General features: G+C 44.1%; 1 protein-coding gene across 2 annotated transcripts; it reads right to left on the bottom strand.

Annotated features, from left to right (window-relative positions):
• Positions 1-2,164: 2,164 nt before the first annotated feature.
• Positions 2,165-15,877, bottom strand: LOC138747555 (transcription factor Sp6-like). Of its 2 annotated transcripts, XM_069906874.1 has the most exons (3): positions 15,517-15,877; positions 7,226-8,258; positions 2,165-4,365 (listed from the first exon to the last, which is right to left on the bottom strand). In XM_069906874.1, exons 2-3 carry the CDS (start codon positions 8,222-8,224, stop codon positions 4,351-4,353), a joined length of 1,014 nt encoding a protein of 337 aa, XP_069762975.1. In that variant the 5' UTR covers positions 8,225-8,258; positions 15,517-15,877; the 3' UTR covers positions 2,165-4,350. The 2 variants fall into 2 exon arrangements, with proteins under 2 accessions (XP_069762975.1, XP_069762974.1); XM_069906873.1 differs by having other exon boundaries at positions 2,165-8,258.
• Positions 15,878-20,821: the final 4,944 nt, after the last annotated feature.

A 20,821-nucleotide genomic window follows, 5' to 3' on the forward strand; every position in this document is an offset into this window, starting at 1 on the left:
TCAAATTTAACTTTACTGAGTTAGGTATATATCGAGACCGATGAGTGTAATATAAAAGTGTGGTGTGATGTGAGAGAATGGTGTGGATGTGGTTAGTGATGAGAAGATATGATGGATGTTTCAACAGTTTTATGTGTATAACCTAGTTCATGATATTTTCATTTCCTCATTTTCCCCCTGATTTTCAGTAGTCCAAACCATTTCAAGAACATACAAGTTCAGATAAGGCTGTGAGGTTCAACCTGTATTTCCCAATTGAAATGAATTCATGAGTGGCAAGTATAGTGGCTTACAAGCATGAATTAAAGAGCTGAATGGGTAGACTACCCTTGATCACCTTGATGACCAATAGACAGCTGATTGGTTTTAAAGGCCTTCCTATAAACAGCCAAGGGTAAAATAATTGAAAAACAGCTAAAATAATACATCTACTGAAATACGTTAATTAAAATTAAGTGAATATTTTAAAACTAAGTAAAATAAGAAATAACTAAAACCACATGCCTGCACTTGACCCTTTCTAACCCACCTTGGTGATCCTATTCAAATAAATGTGCTGCACAATCTATTGCAATGTAGCTGGATAAAAGGCCAAAAGGACACATTTGAAATGTATTTAGCCCCTCAGCTCACTACGTTCTACTCCTGAATCAGATGGCGAGTCTGACAATGGAGCAGAGTCTGTGCTCCATTATTGGGCTGCCAGTCTACTCCTGTGTGTTGTGATGTGCGATTATGAAAATCAGCATCAAGGTGGGCATCACCCTGCAGTAATTGATCAAATGCTTAATCTGGCCCATTGATTGGTTCATCTTGATGAAGGGCTCAAGCCCGAAAGAAATCTTTGCTCTGTAAAGAACACCGTTTGACTTGCTGAGTTTCTCCAGCATTGTGGTTTCACTTCAATCCTGGTGTCTGCAGACTTTTGGGTTTTACTTCTTCCTGTCTACTGCAAAACTGAAATCTCTTCGAGGTATGCCTACCCTGAAGAAGTTCTCCTTTGCTTTCTTAATGGAGTTCTGTGGGATTCTCTCTCACTGCTCCCCATTTGTAATCCCTGCTGTTCTCAAGCTCTATGACCATGTACTCACCCAGGCTCACTTCCATATCTGTATGAAGGGCAGAAGTGAAATGTTGGTTAAGTACCTTTTTCTTTGCTCTTTAGAGTGCACTGTTTCTCTAGCATTGTGTTTTTACTGGCCCATTGCTTGGTTGATTCTCAAAATTGTGGGGAACACAGTGAAATATTGTCATGTTTGCTTCTAATATTGTGCAGAATGATGCAAGCCATACGAAAGAGTATCTGCATAAGAACAACAGGGTCTTTTGTTAAAATGCCTTTATGTTTAGAAGTGTTCCTAAGAGACTACTTGCAAATTATGTCACTTGAAAGTCAGTGCCTCAATGGATATTACAGCTACAGAGCTTAATGAATGGGTTGTGCTGCTCATAGTTGGGTCTAGCGTCGGTCCTGCTGGGCAGTGAATATTTCTGTCCCCAGTTTCAGCTTCAGCCACAACCAGGTCAGGTATCATTTTCATCCACCCAACATCGCAAACTTTGTTTAAGTCATTCCAGTTTGGAGATCTGGTGAATGAGGTTATGCTATTTTGTGACAAATCATCTTATAGACAAAAATGATTTTTTTTGCCATTGTAAAGTTGGCTTCTTAGAACCAGTGGAATCCTTCAGAGGTGTTTTTCATGTATTTGAGCAAAGGCTGGTGAGAATTGTGATGTTGAGAGATGAATGGGTTCCATTGCCCAGCATCAATGACCCTTTCCCCACTTGCATAGTTTGCTTGCACTGCCTGTTTACATTTCTCCCTTTTGTATATGTATCTTTACTTGAATAAAGTTTTTTTTGTACTACTGATAAGTAGAAATTCTGCCTGGTCTGCAAGAAGAAAAATCTCAGGGTTGTATGTGATGTCATTGATGTAGTCTGACAATAAACCTGAACTTTGTGTATTATGTTCAATATTGTTAAATCCGTACTCTTGAGAAATCACACCAGAGTCAAATGAAATATTTGGAAACAAATCTTTATTTCTTTTTCTATGAAGTATTCAGACAATGTTAATTAAATAAAAGGCACAGCATTAATTTCCTATTACGTATGTATTTCACAGCATAAACTCCTGGAGGGTAGAAATTTGTCTTGGGTTGTGGTTCTTTATGGGTGGAATTGTGAACAGTTCCCCATACTTAGTCTAAGTATTCGACACTCGGTACCGCATGTACTATGGAAGATTGATTCCATGCCTTCTTGTCATGTCACATCCCAAGTCAAATGCCTGCCCACCAAATTCTGAAAGGACATAAGTTCGTAAGAGTTCAAATGAACATTTTACTTTAATATATGTTTCAATATTTGAACTGTCGAGCAGGATTAGAGTACATCATGCTTTTTGCACAAAGTTTTTTGAGGGATGAGTTTGTGATGCAATAGAAATATTAAAAAATTATACTAAAACATGGCATTTATTTCTCATTGGTTGAGCACAATTGTATCTCCCCACCCCCCACCCCCTCCATGAGTTCTGCATTGTTTCACCATTGTTACATACTGGTGTTATGGATAATATATTCAGAAAGTTGAGTTGGTTTAGGGAGACATTGAATTAATCAACCAATTTTTGAGAGGACCCACATACAGGACAGAGGAACAAAGGTTTGAGCTGATATTGTTAAGTGATGGTAGGGGATCACCCCTGCTCACATGAAGCTGAAGCGTACCTTTAACCAGGTGAGTTGAATGGACTGGTCCTGTTCATAACATGGTCCAGATTTGGTTCAAAATGATTTTCTCTCATGAACATTCAACAACACTCCTTGATTGTGAAGTGCAAGAAAGAATTCACGGTTGCACGTTGATGTAAAATGCTAATATGAACCACAACTTCATTACTTTGACAAAGGGTGGTGCTGGCATGTGTGCAGTCCTGGTGGAGCTCACGTGAGCACCATTCCAGAACTTCTGTAAAGAAAGGCAAAATAAACAAGTGGGGAGTTTTAACTAGTGGAGAATTTAACAATGGCCGCATATTAAATACAGGCAGGGACGGCCTCATGGCCCCCCCTTTCCCCACACTGATTGCTATTCTGGACATACAAGGAGCCTGTTTCTTCCACGACCAGTACACTCGTCCTCCTTCCTCATCCTACCATTCGCTCTCAATTATCCAATGCCAAATACAACATGGCGACCACCAAGGCTGGGTCTCGCGAGAGCTCCTTGTCGCCGTTTGACGCATCGGCCATCCCTGCCATAGGTGCTATTTTGTGTAGATACACCAGTTCCCCCTTCCCCCCTCTCACTGTTACTCTAATGCCCCTCTATTAGATTTGTTCTGACGGAATTCTGAATACAGGGGATGTTACGGAAACGGGTGTTGTAGTGAGGGATGGGGAGAGATGGTGGGGCTGGTGGGGGAAAAATACCACTCATAACATTAGGATATTTGATCATTTCAGCTCTGGCACCTAAAAACTTAGCACTGAACCCCTGTTTAAGGTCCAGATGAGGAAGAAGATTTCAGGACTGCAATGTTAACCTTTGCTTCTTTTTAAGGAAACTAATGAAACTGTTTGTATTTCCAGATATATTTAATGTTTGATTTTCAATATTTCTCTTGTTTTCCATCATCTTATTCATAGAACTTTGTCAGGTTAATGGGAAATCCCACCTTAGATTTTCTCTGGGAGTATCTTCACCACCTAATTCTCAAGGGAGTTCAAGGAAGGTTAATAAATGCTGTCCATGGCAGTAATGCCTAAATCCAAGGAGTGATTTAAAAAAAAGGGAATATACTGCAAGAAACACAAGCATCAGACTCTGATACTGAGAGGCTGGATCTTCAGAACTTTGTGTGAAGGAGGCCAAGATTCAAGGTTGCTCTAACAAGGAGAAAAAGGACAGTGTTAACAACAAGAGGGTTTTTAAAGGACCAACTGTTTAAAGCTGAGAGTTGGCTATTTGAACTATGGCTGTTAGTGAAAGGAGTGATTAATTTTCCCCCTGTGATTACTAAATAACATTGTTCATTTTTCATTACCTTGCAACTAGCAACAACCAATGTCCCACAGCAATTACTATCAAGAGTAATCTTCTCAAGTGTAAGAATCCGAGAAATGACAAAAAATATGCAATAGTCTACAATATTTATTCCAAAAATTTACATTAAAAGATAAATATCTATTATTTTTAATGTAAATATATCTTTAATTTAAATACTTCAGTGTCTATCCCAGCACTCCAATTCCTTTCATTGGATTCTGATTATTTTCCATGCATCAATCGAAAACTCTGCAACAGTTCACATTGTTTGGAGAGCCTTGTTTTGTCATTTCATTCCCATGGGACCTAGTTCCACAGGAAGCAAATGATTAAAGTTACATTAATATCCAGGGAATAAAATAGAAGCATGTTAAGAATGTAGTTTTAAAAATACCTGTCAAACCTACTTCCTACCATAATCTACGAGACGTAATGATTTTGTTAAACAAAAAACAAAATTGTCTAAGATTGGGATGGTGGCCTGTGTATGAGTCACTTTCGTTCTATGCCACAACACTCTCTGGTGTATGGGAAGGCAGAAAGTAAATGCCTTCTCACCTATTAATGCCTTGCCATATCGCTACTTGATGCTGACTATAAAAAAAAGCTATCAGGGCTACTGTAGTATACTTTGCAGCGTGCATTGGAGGTGATTATAGGCACCCTATGTTACAACGAAAGTCACAAGTATTTTATTTATTGCCATCTAATCATTGCCTGGACGATGTGAAGTGAATCAGTTTTCTTTCATATAGATCAAAAAAATATCTGCAACATGTGGAAAAACTCCACTTCAGAAATATTTAAGATGTTTGATCAATCTCTTTGCAATACCTCCAGGCTAGAACACGTGATGGCAGTAATCCTTCTCGTGTTGTGTTGGTTATGGTGTGAATATTTCCTCCACTGAAGAAGAGCAACATGAAGCTCCATCTGCTCTTTTATTCTTAACTTTGAATACTCTGGGGTGTTCTCCTTGCAATAGTTTGATAAATATATTTTTACATTTAGCACCTAAACTAAAACAATGCGGCACGTGGCACCTGTTTGCAAAGCGCAGGAATTATTAACATTCAATAAGACAGTGCGGTACATTTTCTAATCTATGTCAGTATTGCAGCAAGGATGGCGATCATCCAGAGCAATTTCTGTTGACTATGTATTTTCTTGGCCACAAAAGTGCACTCCTCCACTGCAGCATTTCTCAGTCTCATGTAATTTATTCCTAGAGCCAGTTGTCCTATTCAAAATAGCCCACTTTATAAAAATGTCAGGATTATGGTTGTCTCCAATCTCTTTGAGTGAAAGTATCTTTAATGGGTTAATTGATATTTTGAGGTTTGAGAGGAAACACCCCAGCAAGGCAAGGAGGGAGTGGCAGGGGGAATGGGGGGGGTGGGGGGGAATGGGAATACTTCATGAAATAACGTTTTTGGCAAATTCTTTTCTCGACAGGAGACATAAAAGACATTGAGAAATTCAATTTTTCAGATGAATCCGAGATAGAGACTGATGGGGAGAAAGTTGACACTGGAATGATTTTCACTGGGGCACAGACATTTCAGGAGGTTTGGAATCATTGAATATAACAGCACAAAAAAACAGGCCCTTCAGCCCTTCCAGTCTGTTCCAAACTATTATCCTGCCTAGTCCCACTGACCGGCACCTAATCCATACCCCTCCCGTCCATGTACCTGTCCAAATTTTTCTTAAATGTGAAAATTGAGACCACATTCACCACTTCACCTGGCAGCTTGTTCCACATGCTTACTACTCTCTGCGTGAAGATGCTCCCCCTAAACTTTTCCCCCTTTGCCCTTAACCCATGACCTCTGGTTTGTATCTCAACTAACCTCAATGGAAAAAGCCTACTTGCATTTACTCCAGCTACACCCCTTACAATTTTGTATACCTCAATCAAATCTCCCCTCATTCTTCCACGGTTCAGGGAACCCGTTTAACCTTTCCCTGAAACTCAGTTCCTGAATCCGGGCAACATCCTAGTTTAATACTGTATTTTCCTTCCTTTAAAGTACAATTCTTTTCATTGAAGTAGAGAGTTTGGACTTGGGTGTATAGGACTAAAGTTGGAAGTGTGGCACAATGCAAAGAGAAACCAATGTTTCAGGCCTGGGCCCTTCATCACGCAAGCTCAACATCTGCAGACTTTATTCTAAACTGTGAATAGCCTGGGGTGTTCTTGCAACAGATGAGAAGATCTGGTCAAGATAACAAAAATGGTCTAGTCAGAGCAGATGGAGAGAAATCATTCCCATTAACAGAAGGGTTAAGGCACATAGATTGAAGATGACTACCACAAAATAAAAAGCAAAAGTGAAACATGGAAGAATATTTTTAGCTAATGAAATGAGAAATGCATTACAGGTCGAGCACCTCTTTTCCGAAGTTCCAAAATCCAAAACTTTTTGAGCGCCAACATGACACCACAAGTAGGCGCCAGTTTTCTACCAACCATCGTCACCACCAGACCTACGAGCATCAATCACTGTGTTTTGCCATCCAGCATTATTTCTAGTATTTGGTGCTGCATTTGTCATCTTTTGTAAGCAGAGGTCGTTTTTTTTGGTATAAGTACAAAACATTATTCACATTATTAAACGCATTATTCCAAAATAGAAAAAAATCCAAAATCTGAAACACTTCTGGTCCCAGGCATTTTGGATAAGGGGCACTCGATCTGTACTTCTAAAGGAACTGCATAAGGCTTGAAAGGGAGTAAAATGCTGGGCTGTGAGGTGAGGGCAGGTTAGAGGGACATGCACAGGAACAGCTGGATGAGTGGTCTCTTTCTTCGCTGTAACTTTTCTCTGGTTCTCAGTTTTATAAATAATGTAAAATAGATTTATACTCAACCTTTCTAGTGCCTTTTTAGCAATGCAAAAACCAATTGGAGAAGTGTGACCTTTCCTATGAATGTTGAATTTCCTTCGGAGTTTATTAAAAAATATACAGCGTTTAGCAAGTGCAACTATTTCACACACTAACAATATGTTAACTTTGCAATGAACAAATATGCAGTTTCTCAGTTTTGTCCATCGCTGACCCCCTTCCCCTCACAGTCTCTCTGCATTGCCCCTGGGGATTGGGGTGGCCCAGGTAGTGAGAGGTATTTGCTGCCCTCTCTGCCAGGTTCTTTGGTGCCCACCTGGCTGGTCTCTCCATGTGTCTTCATGTGCTTGGTGAGATGGTCGGTCCTCATGAAGACCCGGTTGCAGACGGGGCAGAGGAACCTCTTGGAGCCTGTGTGAGTCTGAAGGTGTCGCTGGAGCTCATCGGAGCGGGTGAAGCGCTTGCCACAGAAGAGCCAGTTACAGACAAAAGGCCGGTCTCCACTGTGCCACCTCAGGTGGGCCTTGAGGTGAGAGGTCTTTACATAGGCCTTCCCACACCCTGGAATGTGGCAATTGTGCAGGACTTTCTTCTTGTTGCTGCCTTCCACTGATGTCCCTAGTCGCTCTGTCTCTAAGCAATTGGGACAACGGCAGTTCCCCTGCCCCGAACTTCGAGACAATGACCGCCTTGCACTTTTTGGCCGAGGGACTCCATCCATCGTCTGATTCAAGACCAGGGGCTCCTGGACAGGCTCAGGTTGCTTATATCCATCTTGGTTAACCATAACTTGGTTTGCCTGCAACAGGTGAGTTGGAGGGCCACAGATCTGGTGCTCAGATCCATAGTTTCCCAGAGAATGCTGAAGGCCAGCTGGATGGGTAGAACTTTGAAGACCAGCCGGTGTGTTCTGCAGGTCCATCCAGCTTGAGCCAGCATGTAGGTCCCACCAGGTGGCTGAGAGACCCCCATCCTCAGCAGGGCTACCTTGGTGAGATGGTCTAAACCAGGAGTCATGATAGTGAGCCATGTCAACACGTGGGTGGTGCAAGGGATTGGAAAAATATTCAACCGTTGACTGGAGGTTGGGTTTGAACTGACCACAATCCTCAGTCTTTAAAATTGGCCCATTGAGCAAGGCATACTTGTTGTTAAAAGAAAAGTTGGGAGCAGTGTTTGAGGGGGTGAAGGCACTGCTGCCAGACGTGGCTGCACCCAAATTCTTGGGGAGCGCTGTCGACTTCCAAGAGTTGAAGCCAGAAGTAAGAGGTGAGGTTGATTGCTCCCCGATGCTACTCCACGTGGCAGTTTGCATTGCCAAGACAATCTCCAACAGGAGTCGATGCCGACTGCAAAAGAAAGGAAATGTTAATGCGGATACAGGACAATTCTTGCTGAGGCAGTGAGGAAGAAAACAAGCCAAGCTAGTCATTAAACTTGTCAAATTTATAATAGCGCACCAGTTAATCAATGAAATTGCAGACATGTCACAGGAAGAATGTGGTTCTTTCACAACTCTCTGCAGCTGCATGCCATCTATGAGATAAATGACATGCGTTACCATAGTGTTGACAGAACCTCAGATGTATTGAACCTGTGGAGAGTCACAGAGCTACAGAGTCATACAACATAGATACAGGCCCTCTGCTCATCACGTCACCACAATCATCAATCACCCACCCAGTAATCCGACCCTATTCCCATTGTATTTTCCACACCTCTACCTTCTATCAACTCCCCCTCCCCCATTCTACCACTTGCTTCCACCAGGGGTAATTAACTGATCAACCAGCATATAATTGTGACGTGGGAAGGAATTAGAACACCCAGACCAGAGCAATCAATACTAACAATCATGACCAAGTACATAATGGAATTAAAACTAGGGCTATGATTTTATCCTTTCACCAGATCAGAGTTTCAAACAAAGCATTATTTGTTGTCCACTCTGAAATACCCTTAAAGTTAGTGGCCTGACATTTCACAGGGCATTTTAAAAATCAACCACTCAGCAATGCCCCAGGAGTCACCGAAGGACAGGATAAATATGGTATCATTTCCTTCTCAACTAAGTCAATTTCATAGTCATTATTATTGGTGCTTGCTTTTTATTTCAAATTTATTTCCACTGGCATTTGAACATATGGTCCAAACATCTGGATCATTGGTTCAGTTAGGTCACCACTGTATGACCATATCAATGTGTACCTGATTCCATGAATTAAAGCCAACTGATTCAAATGTGACTTGCAGGAATCTCAGATTTCCCAGCAATGTATTCAGAGATGTTTTAGGTCAAGATTAATAAAATGAGTAAATTCTCAAATCTGAGTTTCTCTGCAAACTATTAAATCTAAATTTAACCCATTGTTTTATCTGCCATCTCACTGACTGCCCTTACAAGGGGTATTCATTCACTAGCAGGAAGGGATGCATTTGTGAAACTGGAGGAAATAAATGAATAGGAAGGAAATAATTGATATTCATTGTACATAAGTAAACAGCACAGAACATTTAGCAGGGCAGCATCTGTGGAGAGAGGATTTTCAGGCTATATGGCCATGCCAGTAGACAAGGTGGGAAAGAAGGCATAAGGCATGCTTAGGTATTATAGCAAGGAAGTCATGTGACAACTATGTAAAATTTAGGTTAGGTCACACCTGGAGCATTATGTGCATTTATGATTGCCCCATTACAGGTAGGACATGTAGGCTTCGGAAAGAGTATGGAATAGATTAACAGGTTGCTGCCTGGATTCGAGGGTATGAGCTATAAAGAGAGGGTGGACAAACTTGGGTTGTTGTTTCTGGAGTGACAGAGGCTGAGGATAGACCTGATAGAGGCCTCTAAAATAATATGAGGCATATACAAAAAGGCAGCTAATATCATAAAAGACCCTCATCACCCTGGTCACAATCTCTTCTTACTCCTACATTTCGGCAGAAGGTACAGAAGCCTGAAAAGCAGGACCTCTAGGTTCAAGAACAGTTTCCTTCCAACAGCTATCAGGCTCTTGAACCTCTCTTTGTTAAACTAATCAGACAATTGCAAAGTCACCTTTTTTGAACTAGGATAACCCTATTTATCTATCTATTTTTGTATTTATTTTCTCATTTGAATTCAATTAAATATACTTTTATAGTTTTAAAAGTTATTTGTAGGTGTTTTGACAAGTATCTGTTTAATTGTAGCAAGTAAGAATTCTGGTGCATTTGCTCGTTGTACAATGCATGTGACAATAAATTCATTATCTTTAGCATTACAGTCAGAATTTTTCTTTCAGGGTAAAAATGTCAAATACTAGAGGACATTCATTTACGATGAGTGGGAGAAAGTTTAAAGGAGATGAGCAGGGCATGTATATTACATAGAGAGTTTGAGGATCCTGGAACACACTGTGGTGGTAGGGCTGAGAGCCAGTAGTGTACTACTGTAGGCTACTACAGTAGATAGACACATGGAATTCAGGGTTTGGAGGGATGGGAATCATGCCAATTTGCCATCATGTTCAGTCCAGATATTGCAATCAAAATAACTTTCTTATTACACCTTAGAATATTGGACAATAAACTTGAACTTGAAGGAAGGGCCTGTCCCTAAGCTGTTCTTTCCAGCACCGACCGGAAAGTGTTGTTCATTTTATCTTTCATTTCATAGTAATTGAATAGAGTGTTTCATAAAAGGCTAGTAAACATAATGCATCCCACCAATCACAACTCAGTCTCTGCTTTCTACATAACAAAGCTGGAAAGATGAACCTTGCTGAGCTGTACTTCTCAACCTGCTGTCCACAGACCACTGGTGGTCCATGGGTATGTTGTAGGTGGTCATGGTGAAGTGTAAAGACAAATATTACTGATATAATCAACAAGTAACATGTAAAACAAGGCCAACAACTTCAATTCCATGCCCCATTGCCACACTGACATGTCTGTCCATGGCCTCCTGCACTGCCAGGTTGAGGCCAATTGTAAATTGGAGGAAAAACAGCAGTTTCTAACCAGACACCATCAATATCAACCTCCATTATCCTTTAACCACCCCCCCCCCCACCTTGGTTTCTCTCTTTCCCTCATTCCTCTGGCTCCCTTCCTCAGTTTCCATCCCCTTCCCTGACTTGACCTATCAGAGAGCACCTATCTTAATTACCTGTCCCTTTCCCCATCACCTCTCAGCTCCTCCCTTTCTTACCTGTAGTCACCTATTACCTGCTCTCTGTGCTCCTCCCCTTCCCCACCCACCCAACTTCTTATTGGAGAGTCTGCCTGATTATCAGCTCCTGCTGAAGAAGGGGCCAGGCCCAAAACATAAACTGCCTTTTACTTTCTATGGATGCTGCATGACCTGCTGAGTTTCTAAATCACTTTTATATACTGTAGTCAACCCCAGCATCTGCAGATTTCTTGTTTATCCCTAAACAAGGTTGTAAATTTGACGACAAAAACAAACCGAGATTTTTAAAGAAAAATTTCAACCAAAATAAAAGATTCCGTTGATGGACTGAGAAGGGGCTTGTTTTCCTATGGGTGAAGAAATGTGGAGAAACACCATTGACCAGTCTTCCAAAATGTTCTCTTCCCCGGAGTTTAGTATTTCTTGACTACTTTTTGTTTGAACTTGGGTTCAATAGGGACATTCAAAAGAGTGTATCAATTCAGACATTGATGTGGCGGGTTGTGGGTCAACAAAACATTGTGGGCTGAAGGGCCTGAACTGTGCTGTAAAGTTCTCCTGATATGAAAGGAAGGCATTTCAGTCTGTTAAATCTGTCTCAGCTCATAAACATTACAATTCTCTCACTAGTAAAACACGAAAGTCTGCAGACACTGTGATTGAAGTAAAAACACATTTCCTCCACATCAATTCTATACCTTAAATTACCACCACATGACAGAAAAAAAGTTAATAAATAGAAAGGGTAAAATAAAATCACGTTCCATCAACTCCTCAAAAGTTCTGCCACAGTCTCGAAGGGCATTTTACAGTGGCCAGTTCACCTCCCAACCCGCGTACCTTTGGGATGTGGAAGGAAACTTGGTCACGGGGTGGGGGGAGACACACGACACGGGCAAACTCTACACGGGCAGTCCAAGATTGGAGTTGGAGCTACCCCTCTGAGCCGGATTCAGAAAGAATGATCAACCCTTTCTCTTCGGCAGTAGGATTTCGAGGTCAAGTTTTAATCATTTCAAGTCATCGCGATCAACGAACTAAGTCTGTGTGAAAAATTGAGAAGCACATGAAGTTCAGCGGCAAACACTGAGAAGGTGGCGGGGGGTGGAGACACACCCAGCGGGCTCCCATGGAGAGACAACGTTTTGCTTCCACTCGCCTGCCCTGACTCGTTGCGTCCCCACTAGCTTCTCTTTGTTCACTTCGAACAAGATGGAATTGGAGTCTGATAGTCGGTGAGAGCTCGGCGGGCCGGGAGATCCTGGCTGTTTCCTTGCTCTGAAACTCCCAGATTTTATCCCAGGGTATTCGGACAATACAAACGGGATATCGGAAAGAGAAAGAATCTCAAATCCAATCCAAAAGCCCGGTGAACGAGTGTCTCTTTTACAGAGGGGTCTCATAACTGGCAAGTGTGGTTGAAGGAAAAACACAAATTGCTGGAGAAGCTCAGCAGGTCGAACCTTGATGAAGCTCGAAACATCGGTTCCCTTTGCTACATAAAGGACACTGAGTTTTTCCAGCATTTTGTGATTTCACTCTTAATCTCCAATCTTGTTTCACTTCACCTGGATCGTCGCATTGTTGATAGATGTGGTATTTAACTAGCGTATTTGCCCTGTGTGGTGATTCTGAAGACCAGTATTAATTTAACAGGCGGAGTGAAGGACTGAAGGCTGCAGCGACTCGAGTAAAAACACAACGTTGGAGAAACTCAGCAGGTCCAACAGTGAGTGTATGGGCTTTGCTGCATGTACACTGTTGGACCTGTTGAGTTTCTCCAACGTTGTTTTTACTTATTTTAATTTTACAGACGTTTGTTTCTTTTTTAAAAAAAATGACTGCTTGAATAATTGCTAACGGCCACCACGCGTTGCAGGGGCATTACCGAGAACTCCTTACTTCAAGTGACCCGAAATACCTTATTTTTGAATCAACTACTCGTCGCCAATATTCTACCACGGCATTTGTCATTCAAGTACATTCAAAAAATCAACAAAACACAGCGACGTTTCAATATTATGTGCTGACAATTTGAAAGTGGTTTGTTTTGGAACATATATTGATCACTCGCACTTCAAAAACCTCACGCCTCGATCCAGGAAGGATGTAATTTACACCGAGGAAGTTTTAGTGTGTGATCATGTAACAATTACAGCACAGAATCAGGCCAGTTCGGCCCTTCTAGTCCATGCCGAACACCTTCTCCCACCTCGTCCCATTGGCCCGCACCGGGCCCATCACCCTCCACTCAATCACTTCGGGCGGAAGCTCATTCCACACTCCCACCACCTTCGGAGTGAAGAAATTCCCTCTCATCTTCCCCCCCCCCCTCCCCTTCAATCTCAATCCATGTCCTTTTGTTTGAATCTCCCCAACTCTCAATAGAAAACGCCTGTCCACATTGAATCTATCTGTCCCCCTCAATTAAAAAAAACTCTATCAAATCACCCCTCAATCTTCTACAGTCCTCGCCTGTTTAACCTCTCCGTGTAACTCAAATCCTACTCCCCATACAAGAACCTAGCTATAGATATTCGTATTTATTTTACTTTAAACTCGGCAGGAAATAAATAAGTATTTCTTGACTTTCAAATATTAGGTTAAAGAGAAAGATAGAATGTTATGCGATATTCAGTGTCCCACATGGAATGTAACCAACGATCTTTAGTCCAATCTCTTGAGATACCCCTCCAAGCACATTGGGAAGGGTGAAGGGGACAATTGGTTGCAGGACTCACGAAAGAGATTTTAAAAGCATAACGCAAAAAATAGCGGACATTGCGTCTGAAGCAAAAAGCGACAGAGACCGGAGTTGCTATAATCTACTGCGCAGGTATTAATTTAAGGCCGCATCCTTAACAAGATACCTATTTCAGCTCCCCGAACCACTGTTGAGAATTCGCCACGAAGGACACAAACGAGTCTCACGCTCCTTCACAGACTCGTTTCTTTTGTTTCAAGATCGTGGGTCCGAGAGCGGCAAAGAATTCGGATTAACACTACGTCTTCTTACAAAACAAATGATCCTTCTTCTTCCGTAACCTAAATACGGATTTCACCAGCCTGGCCACCATCTGGGACGGGAAGTCGAAAGTCAAATGAGAAAAGATCTGATTTTAGCGGCGATGCAGAGGAGGTTCACCAGGCTGATTTCAGATGAGGAGAGATGTCTCGCTGAAATGAAGATGCAGACAGGAAGGTTGTTTCCACTGGTAGGTATGGGACAGAGCCTCAAGATGAGGGGAACAATGGAGATGAGGAGGAACTCTCACCCCCCCCCCCCCCCCACCAGGAGAGTGGTGAATCTGTGGAATTCTCTGCCCAAGGAAGCAGAGAATTATGAGTTAGATTTAAGATGCCAGTAGATTTTTGCGCAGTGCCGGAATTAAAGGCTATAGGGAAAAGGCAGGAAGATGGAGCTGAGTGATACACGAAAGTCTGCAGAAGCTGTGATTGTAGTAAAAACACACCAGGATGCTGGTCTTTTCAGCAAAGATAAATTGGCAATGTTTCGAGCCCGAGCCCTATTTCACGGTCAGATCAGCCACAACTTATCGAATGGCGGTGTCGATGGTAGAAACCTCTGCTCTAATAAAACTGCCTGTATTAGCGGGGATAAATATTTTGTAAGTCTTGTTAGGGAAGCAGTGAGTTCCAGGTGAAGCCGTGAATCATTTAAAAAGCAGTGAATTCACGTCACCTGTGGTATGATTAGAATCACTGATGAAAGTAAGACACGAAACTCTACAGACACCGTGACTGAAGTTAAAAAAAAAATGCTGGAGAAACTCAGCAGGTCAAACAGTTTATGTAGCAAAGATGTAACCAATGTTTCGGGCCTGAGCACTTCATCAAGGTATTGATGGACTAGGGCACGCTCGACACGGTTTCAACATCTCTTCGCTGCGGTCGCTACAAGCCTGAATTAGTCATGGGCAAAGTGACGAATTGGCAGATCCCTCACTACGTTTCCAAACGTTCAGATAAAAGGTCAAATTCTGAACTGACACTCACCGCCCTCTCCATTCATTTCCTGATCTAGGTATCATTGTTTTCTGCATTACCCAAATGAATCTTTCACGGCTTTGTAATCCCGCAGGTTGCAGAAATGCAAGATTTTGCTTTTTATTCTTAAAAGAATGATGAAAACCTAGCGTGATAGACGAGTTGGAATTTTAGGCAGGAATCCCGCAGTGGCGGTGGCGCTTCAGGAGCGAACATAGACGCATTTAAAAATAATTTAAAGCACTTCCTGCTGCTTCCATCGTCCTGATCCGTCCAGCCGCACACCTGAGGAATGGCCTTACCTGGCAGGGTGAGAGCGGCATTACTGTGTCCCGGCGTCAGCCCTTGCACTCAGGAAGAGGTGCAGGATTCGCGGTGTCCTCGCCGAGGGTCCCAGCCGCTACAATGGACGAAGTTGTCACCTACCTGCTGCGTCGCCGGCGAAGGGAATTCTCGCGGCCCTCTCTCTCTCTCACACACACTCAGTGTCACCGACGCAAGCCTCTTCTCCCGAAGTGACGCCTCGTTCCGCAGGCGATCAGGGCATCGAGGGTATTTCTCCCGGTGCCGGCAAACACGGAGAGGCAGCGGGCTACCGGTGACGGCGGAGCACTTTCCGAACTGCCCTCCGTACCTTTCTCTTTCTTCTGGACTGGTTGTGTTGGACGAGTTGCTCTTTTTTTGACTGCCGATCGGTCGCTGGCTCCACCCAACCAATGACTCGACACCAAAGTACAACCTCGGAGGGGAAAAAGCCCGCAGCCATAACCTCCAACTAACATCGGGAGGAGGGCGCGTCTTTGATGTTAATTTTAATATTCATAGTGCAACCGTGAACGCCACCCTCGCCTCACATGAGGAGCCTTTATTTGCCCATCGATGTGCATTATTCACCAGGAATATTCCTTCCCCCACAGATACTGCTCGACCTCTTGAGACCCGTCAAGAGTTTGTTATTTCCCCAGATCCCGGCATCTGCCGTCTCCTGTCTCACCTTATGTTCTCGCTCTAACAACCTGACACAGATCTGATGACCTTGTCTGGCGTCCCGCTACACGTTAAGGGCGCGTTTTCTTTTCATAAAGAGCGTCTAGAGATGCTGTCCAATCTCATTCACTTAATCGTGAAGAATCTTGAGAGACACCCTGCAAACGTATCACAAAAACTCTCTCGGCATAATGGAACAACAAATAATCTGGCGGAGTAAAATACGAAAGTCTGTAGAAACCTTGTGTCTTGGGAAGGGCCCGACACATTGGATATGTATTCAGGCAATATAAAGTACACTGAAATTCAGGCAATATAAAGTACACTGACCAGCTGAGAATCTCCTGGAAGAATCAGCCGGACGAACAGCATCTGTGTGGCAGAAATAAAGGATTGTTGCCGCTTCGGCAAAACCCTGAATGTTGTTTTTTTTTCTCTCCCACTGGCCCTGCTTGACCTGCTGAGTTCCTCCAGCCAATTGTTGGGGCTCCACATTCCAGCACCTGCAGCCCCCCCCCCCCCCCGGTCTGGTGGTCGGAGGGAAAGATTCGTTGGACTCCAATTTGATATTGCAAATTCAGGCAATAATCCTTATTTTTTTAGATGGAGGCTGGGAGAAAGAAGAACGGCAAAGGTTTCACGATAGAATCAGTGTTTAAGATAATGTTTTCAACTCATTCAATTCCTGAACATCTTGATAAAGTGTCCCGACACTAAACATTGACTGCACATTTCTACCCACTGATGCTGCCTGGCCCGTTGACTTTCTCATTGTTTGTTCAAGATTTCAGCATCTGGAGTTTTTATGTATTTTTTTTTCCTGAATACCTGCCGATATCACATTAAAACAGCTCCATCTGAAATCGCCACAAAGACCAGCCCCACCATCGAATGATTTTGTAGATTTTTACGGAAAAAAGAATCAGAATTTATTGTCATGAACAAGTCACGAAAATCGGTGTTTTGGGGTGTTTTAAAGTGCAAACATTCACTTTTGAAACAATAAATAAATATAAAGAAACAGTGCACGAAATGTAAGACATTGGTTCAGTGATTATTCAGGAATCTGATGGCAGCGGGGAAGAAGCTGCCCTTGTGCCGCTGAGTGCTCGTCTTTAGGCTCCCGTATCTTTATCCCGATGGTAGCGGAGTGAAGAGGGTGTGGCCTGGGTAGTGGGGATCTTTGAGGATAGAGGCTGCTTTTTAAAGACACTGCCTTGTAGATGTTCTCGATGGAGTGAAGTCTGGTGCCTGTGTTGTGGCAGGCCGAGTTAACAACCCTCTGGAATTTATTCTTGTCCTGAGACTCGGCTCCTCCACGCCAGACAGTGATGCAACCAGCCAGAATGCCCACCATGGTACACCTGTAGAAGCAGGTGTGAACTGTATTATCCTTAACGTGGCTCTTGTATCCTTTTGAACTTGTCGCATTCGCACCAAAGGAGTAGTGGATTCGCGCTCAATGGCGAATAGAGGGCATTCAATGTCCATAGGAACATAGGAAGGAGGAACAGGAGTAGGCCAAAAATGGCTCATCCAGCCTGCTCCGCCATTCAATAAGATCATGGCTGATCTAATTTATGACCTAACTCCACCTACCTGCCTTCTCCCCATATCCCCTAAATCCTCTATCATGTGAGCCATTAATCTTAGTCAATTAGATGGCTGCCTTTTGGAGATTGTTGTTCAGAATCAGAATTTATTGCCATGAACAAGTCTCGAAATTCGTTGATATAAAATGCAGACATTTATATAAACCACAGTGCAAAAAAAGTCAAAGTGAGGCAGTGTTTGTAGTTCTTTGATCATTCAGGAATCTGAGGGGGAGGGGGGGAAGAAACTGTCCTTGTGCCGCTGAGGCTCCTGTACCCTTTTCCCAATGGTATCAGAATGAAGAGGGCATGGACTGGGTGGTGGGGGTCTTTGAGGATAGAGACTACTTTTTAAAGACTCCACCTCATGTCGATGTCCTCGATGGAGTGAAGTCTGGTGCCTGTGATGTCGCAGGCCGAGTTAACAACCCTCTGGAGTTTATTCTTGTCCTGAGAGTTGGCGCCTCCCTACCAGGCAGTGATGCAACCATCCTGTGGTTGAGACTCCTCGGTGTCATACAGTATCTCCTCAAACACCTCACAAAGTAGAGCCACTGGGAGCGTGATAATATCGACGTGGAGGCTCCAGGACAGATTTTCGGAGATGTTGACATCCAGAAACTTGAAGTTCTTGACCTTCGATGAGGAATGGATCGTGATCTCCTGACTTCCACTGTTTCTGATCCAATTACAATAAAGAGGCGTCCGTATTTCCTCTGTATTATAGTATTAAATACCTCGACACAACACACTGTGTTTGTCCATCTGCCTCAATGTGGAATCCATTTGGGGTAGTTTATGGGGGGAGTGATAGGCGGGACACGGGGAAAAGCGTATCCAAAATTGGCCAGAGTGAAGCCATAAAATCAACGAGGTCCCGGACTCACGAGCTTGATGCAGAATCCCAGATCGGGTTTCAATCCATGGCAGAACCAGAAACCAGGGTTCAGTTCTCGCTTCCAGTGCTCCCTGTGGGGTGTTGTATGTTCTTTCCAGGGCCGTGTGGCATTAGGGTTATTTGGGTTGACTGGCCGCAGTAAATTGTTCTGAGTGTGGGTGAGCGGTAGAATCTAGGGAGAAAGCATTGACGTGGGGAGAATAACATGGGTTAAGCGTGAAAAGGCCGGTATGAACTGGGTGGGCCGAAGGACCTGTTTCCCTGCTGCACTACTCTATAACCCTCTGGGCTTTGAGAACTGAGAGATGGGTGGACCAGCGTTCTTCCTTTCGGCCGGCATGATCGCGATGGCCCCTTTCCACTATGATGGTTTGACGGGAAAGGAATTGTACAGAACAGCGAAAAAGCGACCTCGCTTGTTGGGACGAAGGTGTTGGGAACTGGCGGTGCTGGTGGAGAGGATGGACCCGAAGTGTGTCCGGGCGGAGGAAGGTCAATGGATATGCGAATTAAATCGCCTATTGTCTCATGAATAGAGAAAGAGTGTACAACTTTCTTCTCCAGGCAAGTCAACCTATATATAGTATATAATAGGTGGTCTTTACTAAAACAAAAAAGGCTGAAAATATCTAGCCAATTAGGCAGAGTCTGTGGAGTGTGAAACAGAGGGACTGTTTCAAATCAATGTCTTTTCAACAGAATTTGAGTACGCGAGGTGGGGGGAGAGAACGGGGAGGGGGAAAATAACGTGGAAGCGTCTTTGAAATACCGGGATGTGTGGTCATGTGTACCCGAAAGGGAAGAATATTTCGACCTGTGCGACATGAGGATTATTTGGATTGTATTTAAAAAAAAAATGACTCGATGGGCTGAATTGGCTCCTTCGTAGCAGCCACCCTGAAAGCCACGGAGGCAATGAAGTGGCAGAGACAGGTGGAAGCAAGCAAGCATGGCAGTGGGTGGGAATTTAGGGACAAGGAAATCGTCGGGGAAGATGTTGACCTCTTCACCATTACGGTGGTAACGCGTCGTTGTGGAGTCGAAGGAGAAGATGGAGGCATCAACATATACTTCCCTTCAGTCGTGGACGGTCACTGAGAGGAGACGTGAAGATTAGGAAAGAAACGTAGATGTTAAGATTGATGCTCGGAACCCTTCCTCAGTGAAATTATTGGGAGGAAGGGTGGAGGTGCGCTCGGGCTGTCCACTAATATCGCTGCAGCTCAAGTATCAAAATTAAATCAATCAAAGATAGAAGCCGCTCTAACTGCAGGAGAGTGAAGATGTAGGTTAATCTTTGGAGTAGAGATCATTCACCTGATGGAGCATTGACCTTTTCAGATAATGTTTTATTGTTTTCGTCAACCCCCATTTCCCAAAAACGGTAGCAAGCAAAATATTTAAATAATATCCAAGGACAAAAAAACCCTACCGATACTGCTCGACTCACTGCACCCCCCCCCCACCCCCGTCCACGAATATTGCTCGGCCCGCTGTCCCCCCCACCCCACTCCCGTCCACTGATACTGCTCTACCCCTCTGCACCCCCCACCACTCCCATCCATTGATACTGCTCGACCCCGCTGAACCCTCCCCCCACCACTGATACTGCTCGACCCGCTGCCTCCCCACTCCCGTCCACTGATACTGCTCGACCCCGCTGCACCCCCCCACCACTCCCATCCACTGATACTGCTCGACCCGCTGCCTCCCCACTCCCGTCCACTGATACTGCTCGACCCCGCTGCACCCTCCCACCAGTCCCATCCATTGCTACTGCTCGACCCCGCTGAACCCTCCCCCACTACTCCCATCCACTGATACTGCTCCATCCGCTGTCCCCCACCCACTCCCGTCCACTGATACTGCTCGACCCGCTGCCCCCCCACTCCCGTCCACTGATACTGCTCGACCCCCCTGCCTCCCACATTCCCGTCCACTGATACTGCTCGACCCCCTGCCTCCCCCATTCCCGTCCACTGATACTGCTCGATCCGCAGGCGCCCCCCCCACTCCTGTTCACTGATACTGCTCGACTCGCTGCCCCCCCCCCACTCCCGTCCACTGATACTGCTCGACCCGCTGCCCCCCACTCCCGTCCACTGATACTGCTCGACCCCCTGCCTCCCCCATTCCCGTCCACTGATACTGCTCGATCCGCAGCCCCCCCCCCCCCCACTCCTGTTCACTGATACTGCTCGACCCGCGGCTCCCCCACTCCCATCCACTGATACTGCTCCATTCGCTGAGTTTC

The sequence above is a fragment of the Narcine bancroftii genome, chromosome 12 (genome assembly GCF_036971445.1).
Source record: "Narcine bancroftii isolate sNarBan1 chromosome 12, sNarBan1.hap1, whole genome shotgun sequence".
Taxonomy (NCBI): Eukaryota; Metazoa; Chordata; class Chondrichthyes; order Torpediniformes; family Narcinidae; genus Narcine; species Narcine bancroftii.